General features: G+C 42.1%; 1 protein-coding gene across 1 annotated transcript; it reads right to left on the bottom strand.

Moving 5' to 3' along the window:
• Window positions 1–356: 356 nt before the first annotated feature.
• On the bottom strand, window positions 357–9,310 carry PHAX (phosphorylated adaptor for RNA export). The gene is made up of 5 exons (XM_062512988.1): window positions 9,206–9,310; window positions 6,550–7,169; window positions 5,119–5,239; window positions 3,238–3,321; window positions 357–2,194 (listed from the first exon to the last, which is right to left on the bottom strand). Exons 1-5 carry the CDS (start codon window positions 9,299–9,301, stop codon window positions 1,925–1,927), a joined length of 1,191 nt encoding a protein of 396 aa, XP_062368972.1. The 5' UTR covers window positions 9,302–9,310; the 3' UTR covers window positions 357–1,924.
• Window positions 9,311–9,540: the final 230 nt, after the last annotated feature.

The following is a 9,540-nucleotide window of genomic DNA, read 5'->3' as shown; positions in this document are numbered from 1 at the left end:
GGGGAAGAACCTTTTCCTGAAGGCGAATCCAAACCTGAAAATCCTGACCCAGCTTCAGGCCACTCCCTGGAGTCCTGTCACCAGAGTGAAGAGATCAGTGCCTGCCCCTCTTCTTCCCCTCCTGAGGATTTTGAAGACCCCAGTGAGTTTCCCCTCACTCTTCTCCAGCCAAACAGACCAAGTACCCTCAGCCCCTAGGCCCCCCCTCCCGACCCCTCCTCATCCTCACTGCCCTCTCCAATAGTCCACATCACTCTTTTGTTAAAGACAACACTTTACACACCATTTCAGTAACCCTTGCTGGGAAATCGAGGTTAGAAACATTAACATTAAAAAAATACAGAGTGCAAATCACATAACAGTAAGAAAATGGCTTAAAATAATGTTACAATTTGCTGATTTTATCCAGAAAACAGTTAAGACATATCCCCAAGCAGTTACAAAAACCAGGATGAAATGGTACAGTCCCAAAGCAATTAAATAGCACAAAATTCTGTTTCCCTTATAGGAGTTATTGGTTTAGTATGACCATTGCTGGTTAGGAAAATGAATGAAAAATTTAGAAATTCTGTTATTTCAGCACGAGTAACTACTACCAGCATAGGCATGCTGCACATCTGATGAGTAACTTTTTAACAATTAGAAGTTCTGTTTCATGTGGACAGAAAAAAAGCAGAAAAGTGAAAAACCAGGTCAAAAACTTTTAGTAAGGCAGGTAATAGAATGTGCTGTTATGTGTAAGAAGTGTTTCTTCAAATGCTGCAATCCTTTAAATGCCAGCTCATGGTAGTACTGAATTGTTCAGTGTTATAAACTGATTATGTGTTATACTGACACCCTTTCCTTCTGAAACTCAAAGTCCCAAAGGTGAACAAAATTTATGCACAAAAGTTGGGCTGAATAGTGTCTACTCACAAAAAAATGCCACAACTTATTAGTAACAAAATACTTTAGACATCATACATATCAGTGTTACACATGTTCTTCAGCTATATTAAAAACAATATTAAACATAAAAATAGTTTTTGGCCAAACTAACAAACTACACAATAATTTCCTGCATCAAGTAAATTAAAAAATATATCCCCTGCAAGAGTCAGCACAGAAAAACTCCAGATCTTCTGCAAGCTGCACATTATCTCACTGCACACAGGAGGAGGACAGAACAAGAACTGCAGGGTGAAGGGTTTATATCTGCATGTACAGTCTACAGACCCTTGAAGAGAGCACAGCTTAAAATCTCACTACTCTGAAAACTTTCAGTTATATTTGCCTGCAAGCAAAAAGATCCATGGAACTTAGGTGTGCATCTAATCATAGAAAACAAGCTAATCAAGATAGGAAGCTCAAGTCACCATTGGAATACAAAGAATAAAACTGCAGAAATCTGAAACATACATTGCTCAATACTGCTTATTTACAAGGTTCTTATTCAAAGATCCACTAAAATTAAGTTCATTTAACAAACCAATCTGTTTTTACAGATCTTACTCCTATAAATACTGTTTGTTTTGTCAATACACTGCCACATTAAGAATATATGGTCTTTTATATCAAGACTAAATTCATACTGTTTATTCTGTTCATCTGTAGTAAAGAGCATTGCTCACCTAATGACTTTGTGTGCTTCAGCAAATTAAAAGAGAATTATTTGGTTAAAATACAGCCTTAACTCCTAAACCTAACATGTGACTAAAACACTTCCTAACGTGACGCAGGGCTGTTATCAAGAAAAATCTTGACAGTTTCTGAGGATTCAGCAAACAAGTAATAGGACAATTATAAGTCTTTCATGCTGTTAAATTTAGCTAAGAATTACCGCCTGTTTTTCAGCATCAAGCTCAAAAACAAGAAGCTGCAGAATTACAAGAAATGCTTATTTAGCATGTTTTTATAGAGACTCTGTTATCAAGAATATGAATAATTAAAAGATCTCCAAATCGTGGGCATTATCAATCTCAATAGTATCTTCAGGTTCCATCTTTGCCTCATGGTGCCCCTCCTGCAGGTCATCCAGGGAAGCCAGAGCCTCGTTTGTGTCACTGGCAAAAGTCTCACGAGATGCATCATCATATTCCTGCAGGTTAAGCCCCTTGATGGCTTTTTTCATCTTCTTCCCCAGAACTTGTATCCTCCTCTTCTTGGCAGCTTTTTTGTTTTCATACTCCTTTTGGTTTTCCAGATAGAATATTTCCTTGAAAGAAAAGAAGTAAAAAAAAACAAATTTTTTTTTTGCATATTCATTTTACTGGTATTTCCTAAAAAGAATGTGAAGGAGTTATATATTGAAGAAAATATATATTACAAACAATGGTCAATATTTAACTAAGCTACTTGTTTTTGAGAGCTGAAGTGTGAGGAAAGACTGCACTTAAGGAAGAGGAGTAGAACAGAAAATTCATTTTTTAAGAATGTAAAGTGATCGGTCTTGCAACTTTTGAAAATTTCTTCTGACCACTGTAAGCTATGAAAGGATGTTGGGCTTTTATTTTCCTGGTTTTTTTTACTCTGAACAAAGAATCACATTGTTGACACAGAGTTGACTTTTTCCTCAATTCCCAGTACGAGACCCTAAAAGGGCTTACAGAATGACCTGTAGCCACCTACAAGCAAAATAAAAACTCTTAACAAAAACTCTATTAATAGCATATGCCACTGAAAAAATAAGTTGGTATTTTCTTCGCTAAGTTAAAACATCTCAGAGAAATAATGTTTACAAGCTTACAAAACTGATTTAGAGAGCACCACAGATGAGCCCAGTGAGCAATTCAGATTAGGTTCAGACCAACCAATTTAATGAGAGATTCTGTCTGGTACCACAGCTGGGGCTATACAGGACAAAAATATTTTACTAAGAGACCAGCATTCCACCCATGCACAATAACACAAAGCTCCAAGGGAGAAACACAATACTGACAGCTCAGCTGTAAAGAATACAAATATACAAATTAGGAAAATCTAACATTTACCTCTGCCAGACTCTATAACCTCATCTGCCTCGACAGGCTTTTGTGACTGGCAACATGAAAAAGTGAGTTCTCTCTGCTTAGAGTTAATGGCAGTTCAACAATTTTTGAGCAGGTCTTTTATTTTTTGTCTGCCTTTTGAATGTGAAAGCCTGGTTTCAATGGAATACAGTTACACTTGTTACAAGTTAAGAGAGTTTCAGTCCTGACATTTCTCGTAGGAAGAAAAAACCCAAATGAGAGGGCACATTTGAATTCCACACATTTTTACCTTGATTTGTTCTTCTTTGATGCTCGGTGTGTTCTTCAGCAGGTTTAAATAAACACCCCCAGGTGTTCTTCTCCTGGTGCCATTCTTAGTAGGGAGAGAGGAAATTTGGAATAGCAAGCTTAATTCTAAATGTTGACAAAAACAGCCTCTAAGGCAACACTCAGTGTTGAGACAGAATAAAGCAAATTTAAGTTCTCGTGTGTCAAATACCATATGAAAATAACCCCATGTCTGTCTCTTATTTGTGACTGAATTAGTCATAATGAGGTCAACAATCAGCCTGCTAAATCTGGACAGGAAAAGCATGCAGTTACAAAATCATTCCTTTAGAATACAATGCTAAATTGTTAAAATTACACACTAAACTTGATTTTGGGTGGTGAAGACACAAAACATGATTAATATCCTAACTACTCTCACAGCTATCTGTAACAAGTTATGCACTAGGTTAAACACTCCAAGCATTCCTAACACATAAGCCTAGCAAAATGTCTAAAGCAAATTTAATAAAATTATATTAATATCAGGGGGTTTTTATATAATTCTGCTCAGATATGCTACAACTTGACTGTTTTATTGATTTTGCATTTCTCTTGGAAGGCATAGGAAACACAACCTGTACTTGAAAATTCCTCCCCAGCACATGTTCAACCCAGCAGTTTTCAGTGCAGCAACAGCAGTGCATGGAACAGGCTAAGCTTTGAGACTTCTGTAAATTACAAGTGCTAATTATCATATTATTATTCAATTAAAATTTGCGGTATACAACACTACTTTTACTCTAGTAAAAACTGGATGATACTGGTTGAAAAATGTGGTATTTTCCTGCTAAATAATGTACTGTATAATCTAAAAATTCCAAGAACAGGGATGGTCAGGTTATAAGTAGGTTCTTGAAACAGCACATGTGAACGTCTTTTTATCACCTGCATTTCATGGTGCCTTTTGTGATCTGCCTTTCAAAGAGTGTACTCTGATCTTCTTCCAAAGCAACCTGTACCACCAGGAGCTGTGTTCCTTCATCCCCCTTTGTTAAACTTTTTGTAACTTAACTTTCAAGACAACAGAATGCTTCTAACACAACTAACTAGCTGGAATTTGTTGCCTCTTGTTTTTTGAAGGAAGGATGTGGTGGTTTTGGGTTTGTTTTTTTTTTTTTTTTTTTTTTTTTTTCTTTTTTTTTTTTTTTTGTTGTGTTCCCCTACTTTTTTTTTTTGCCTACTTTCTACTTCCAAGTGATGGAACTTAAAAACTGCAATCAAGCGAAAGTATTTCCTAGTTTTCACCCACTTTTTCCTCACCCACAATTTTTCTTACCCACTGTGATTTTACACTGAGGCCCATTACTCAATAAGAACAAAACTGTAAAAAAAATTGACAGCCTGACCACAGAGTTTAGGGTTTTTTACCATGATTTGTAACAGGAATCAGTGCTCAGTTTTGCTCAGCTGATACACAAGCCAGTGGTTCCCTAATAAAGTCTACAGATTTCCTTTTGGGAGTTACTCTGCAAACGGTATACTGGAAATGTTGGTTTTTATTCAAGCCTGGAAATCTGTCAATCTCAAGTCTGTGATGGGAAAGATTCTAAGGAGAGCAGTAACAGACACAGCAGCATCAGACACGGCAGATCAGACACCAACCTCAGCACAAGAACCTGGGTAATTTCCAGGTTCATTCACCTTGTTGTTTGCTCAAATCCTGCTGGAAAATTACTTAAGTGTTTATTAGGAGAGTCTCAGGGCAAGGGAAGGCCATAAAACTCCAGGAGAACACATCCAGCACCAGAGACTTCCAGCAGCACTGTGTTAATATTCTGTGAGTAAAAAGCTGTGTCGCCCTCCCCACCCCTGGCAAACCACAGGATGAAATTTGCCTTACCACAATGAACAGTCCACCATTCTGCTCTACTTCAGCTGTTTCCATCAGCAGTTCAATGGCTTTTCTCTTCCCAATTATTTTCACTACTCGAGCAATTAAGTCTTTCTTTGGCTCACAAAGTCTGAACAGAGAGGTGCGGGAGGAAAAGGAACATTTATTGTCAGGATAATTCCTTGAGTATAACTGTGGAACTTCCACAATGAATAATTCACTTTGTGCTGAAAAGCCTATGAGTTCAAACGTATTTAAATGGTTTATTGAATCAGATTTCAAAGTACTGAGTTTCTGACGGATGTTTTTTCCCCAAAGCATGCATTTTTTAAAAACTTGTTTCAATGAAAATGCCTTGAGTGGTTATTTTTCTTCTACTGATGTGTGAAATATCAAACCAAATATGAAACTGCAAAGAACTGCATAAGCCTCTGAAATCAAAGTATAAAAGCTTCTTGTGCATTTAACAGTTAAAATTAACTTTTTACAGTTAAATCAGCAACTGGAGAAAACAGGAAATATAGAAGTTCCCCTGTATCATGTGCCATTTCAGTCAAACTACATAACAAAAAGGAAATCAGTTTATTGACTGGTCTATGATAATCTATAAAAAGCAAACAAAACAAAACAAAGAAATAAACTACAACCAGAACCCTATTGATACAACTCAATACCACTGCTACAATTAGAAAAAAGAGGCTTCTGCCCTATTTCACTGAAGCTCTGTACATCAAAAAGGAGTTTATTGCAAGAAATATGCTCGAAGTATTCAAATAAAGAAATGAGCAACTACCCAGAACTAATGACAGCAGTAATAACTAATTGCTGTAGTATTGCCAGATTCTGAAGTAGTAGCACATGTATAAAAACAACTGTGACTAATAAACACAGGTTTTATTTAAATGTCAAGCTGCCTGTCAGTAAATCTTTTAAGTCTTACTCCCTGTTTAACATAATTTTCCTCCCTTGCACCACTGACAGAGGAGTGTGGCAGTTTGACTCCATCCAAAACACTGCACGGTACAAGCTATCTACAGTTTCAAAGGATTATAACTTAAAACAGATTTTTGTGGTGACCACAGCATTGTGTGCATTGCTGTCAAAGCCCAAACAACCATGGGGTATTTCCCCCCTCAAAAAAAGGCACTACTAAATCTCTATAATGAGAAGCAGTATTTTTCCTTGTCATTATTCTCAAGTAGCAAACCACCCTGGTGGCTTTTTAAATAAAATTATAAAAATTCACAGAAACAAGCGGTACCAACACGATGTTTCTACAAGACTACCAGCCACAGTGATGCATTTATATCCCAGGATTTTTGGAGTGCTTTTTGTGAGCTGGTGAGACACCTTATTTAGCAGCAGGGGAGCTTTCTCCCCCCACCCCTTCCTTCCATCAACCACCAATGCTTAGGGAAGATGCAGCAATATTAAACTCACCGATAAGCAATTTCATCTCCAACTTTTTCCTCTGAATCTTCCTCTGTTATCTCATACCTTCCCTTGTATTTCATCTCTTGCCTTTCCCCCAGTCTGTCTCTCACAGGCCGCTTCCGTTTGAGGAAGCCCTGCCCATTCTCCTCCTCTGCTGCCAATGTCTTCTTGTCATCGTGCATGTATTCATCCAGCTCCTTATCCAAAGTCTCTGCCTCCTTCTGCTGGGCTTCCTTCATCAGCTTTTTAGCCAGGAGGTAGTTGTAAGTCTCAGACTGCCTGCTCCTGTCAATTGAACCATCCATGCCCAGAATCCCAAGCTCAGTTGCCACCGCATCCTGGTTCTGCTCCTGGAGCACTGCGCCCCAGATGTTGTTGACCTTCTTGCCACGTAGAGCAGTCTGTTTTTGGTGGCTCTGGCTAAGCTGGAAAGGCTCGGGTTTAGCAGGGGAGACATTGAAGCATTTCTGCCTCTTTCTCTTCCACAGGCAGCTGTCATCGTCGGAGTCAGAGGCACTCTCCTCGCTGGAGTCCAAGCTCTTGGTGGTCCTGTAAGGAACGCTGGGAGCACAGGATGAGAGGCTGCTCTGGAAGGGCCTGCAGGAATCACTTCCAGTGTGCAGCTTCTGGAATTAAAAAGTGAATCATAGCGCATTATTTATGAAAATCAGAAGAGTTATCAAGTCATCGATTAGCAAAAATAGGTAATTCTGACCCTTGTGGCTGTGCAGTCCTCCACAAGCATCACTTGGGCCACAGCATCTTTGAAACTCCTCTGTTTTGAGTGTATGAACATGAAACAGAGCATGGCTGACACAGAAACACATCAGGAGTTACTTTTCTCCTAAAGACAAGCTTTGCTGAGCAAAAATTATTATGGGACTGGAAAAGTGGTGGATATGTGTGAACTGGACAAAGACACAAGATGCACAGCAACTCTGAGAGCAGTGAAATATCAGAACAACAATACCAGAGGTTTGTCAAACAGCAGAGAAGTTAATCTCCCTGGAGTTTCAAGTGAGAAGGCCAAATGACCAAAAATAAAAAACCAAACCCTCAAAACTGGGACAGTGCTCAGACTAAAACTGTTCTGTGATCCCAGCTCAGTCAGGACAGCACATGAACAACTTGGAGACAGCAGAACCTTTACAGAAGCACCCATTTCTCCTCCTTTAAACCAATGAGACACCATTGATTAACTATGTCTTATGAATTAGAACAAACACTTCTCACCAAAAAATCATTCCATTGATATACATTTACTCAAGAAATGCTTTTACTCCTAATTCCAGTTATTCCCTGACCATTTCTTATCGTAAAATTATATGCTGTCCCATGATCTTTCAAAATAGTATTTCTTCATTCATTTTCATGTGAAATGAAAATTCTTTCTTTAGCCTTATTGCTTTCGTCAACACGGGTACCACTTCTTTTTTCTCCAAACAGCAAACAGAAAAGAGAAGTATTCAACTTACCATGTTATGAAATACAAACCTTTAACTTCAAGCGTAATGCAAAAAACCCCAAAATCAGCATAAATAAAAAAAGACTGGATATTTCTGTAAAAAACTTATTTTTGCACTTCATTTCTCAGAACTAAATCGCAAAGATCAAAATAACTGGAGAAAATAAAATTTGTTATACATCCAGTGGCACACATTGATCTTCGTTTGAAATATTTTACTGTCTATACACGACCGTGAATACCTCATACTCTCAGTACAAATTAAATAAATTCCTCATATCCTCTGAGAATCACGGAATGGTTGTGGGTTGGAAGGGACCCCAAAGCCAATTCCATTCTCACCCCATCCATGTCAGGGACACCTCCCACTGTCCCAGTGCTCCAGCCCCAGTGTCCAACCTGGCCTTGGGCACTGCCAGGGATCCAGGGGCAGCCACAGCTGCTCTGGGAATTCCACCCTGTGCCAGCCCTGCCCACCCTGCCAGGGAACAATTCCTAATTCCCAAGATCCCATCCAGCCCTGCCCTCTGGCCCTGGGAGCCATTCCCTGGGTCCTGTCCCTCCATCCCTTGGCAATTTTCTCTCTCCACGTTTCCTGCAGCTCCTCCAGGCCCTGCAAGTCCACCCTGAGCTCAGCCCAAAGCTTCTCCTGTCCAGGTGAGCACTGGCAGCTGTGCCAGCCTTTCCTCCCAGCAGAGCTGCTCCATCCCTCTGCTCATCCAGGAGCCTCCTCTGGCCTGGCTCCAGCAGCTCCAGCTCCTTGTCGCGCTGGGGACTTCGGGCTGGCGGCGGGGGAGGCCATAAAGGGACATGGGGGAGACACTGGGACAGCGCTGGCATCTCTATCCAGGCACGGAGAGAGGCGGCGAGCCGCGGGCTGCCGTGGCCGGCATTGCTCGGGGCTCTCCCGCGGTCAATCCGGGCTCGCCCCCTTTGTCACCACTGTCCCCATTGTTCCCACGCGCCCGGAGCGGCCCCGGCTCCCCGGGGACGGCGCCAGCACAGGGACACCCACGGCAGGAGCGACAGGACAGCGGCCCCGGGACGAGACACCGGCCACGGGAGAAGCCACCAGCGCGGGAACGAAAACCCCGAGGCGGGAAAAGCCCCTCAGGCGCGGCCTCCGCGGCCTGCCCGTCCCGCGGCCCCCGGCCCTGCGCTCCCCGGCCCGGAGCTCCGGCCGCTGCCCGCCCTCACCTGTCCGGGGGAGCCGGCGCCGGGCATGTCCGAATCAGAGCCGGACAGCTCGCCATCCTCCACATCGCCGTCCATGCCCCGTACCTCCTGCGCCATATCCCGGCGGAAGGGCGGAGCGCGCAGGAGGGGCGGGACGGCGAGTCCGTCCGGGGCGGGCAAGCTGAGGGGCGGGCAGGAGGAAGGGCCGGCATGGTGGGGGAAGGACTGTGATGAGGGCCGGGCCGCGCCGCCTCCTGCCCGGCTCTGCCCTCGTGGTGGGACGAAGCCGGGTGTTATCGGCCTCAGGCGGCGGCTGGGACCCTCGGTGCTCGGCACAAGAGTTACTGGGTGCTTGT

Source organism: Cinclus cinclus, chromosome Z (genome assembly GCF_963662255.1).
Source record: "Cinclus cinclus chromosome Z, bCinCin1.1, whole genome shotgun sequence".
In the NCBI taxonomy this organism is placed as follows: domain Eukaryota; kingdom Metazoa; phylum Chordata; class Aves; order Passeriformes; family Cinclidae; genus Cinclus; species Cinclus cinclus.
This window is presented reverse-complemented; position numbering and strand designations above follow the sequence as displayed.

Excerpts from the sequence above, each read along its gene's own strand:
- PHAX (XM_062512988.1), bottom strand. The coding sequence starts at position 9,301 with ATGGCGCAGGAGGTACGGGGCATGGACGGCGATGTGGAGGATGGCGAG. Across the intron at positions 7,170-9,205 it reads GCGCCGGCTCCCCCGGACAG|AAGCTGCACACTGGAAGTGA; the intron begins GTGAGGGCGGGC and ends TTTTAATTCCAG. Across the intron at positions 2,195-3,237 it reads TCAAAGAAGAACAAATCAAG|GAAATATTCTATCTGGAAAA; the intron begins GTAAAAATGTGT and ends TTTTCTTTCAAG.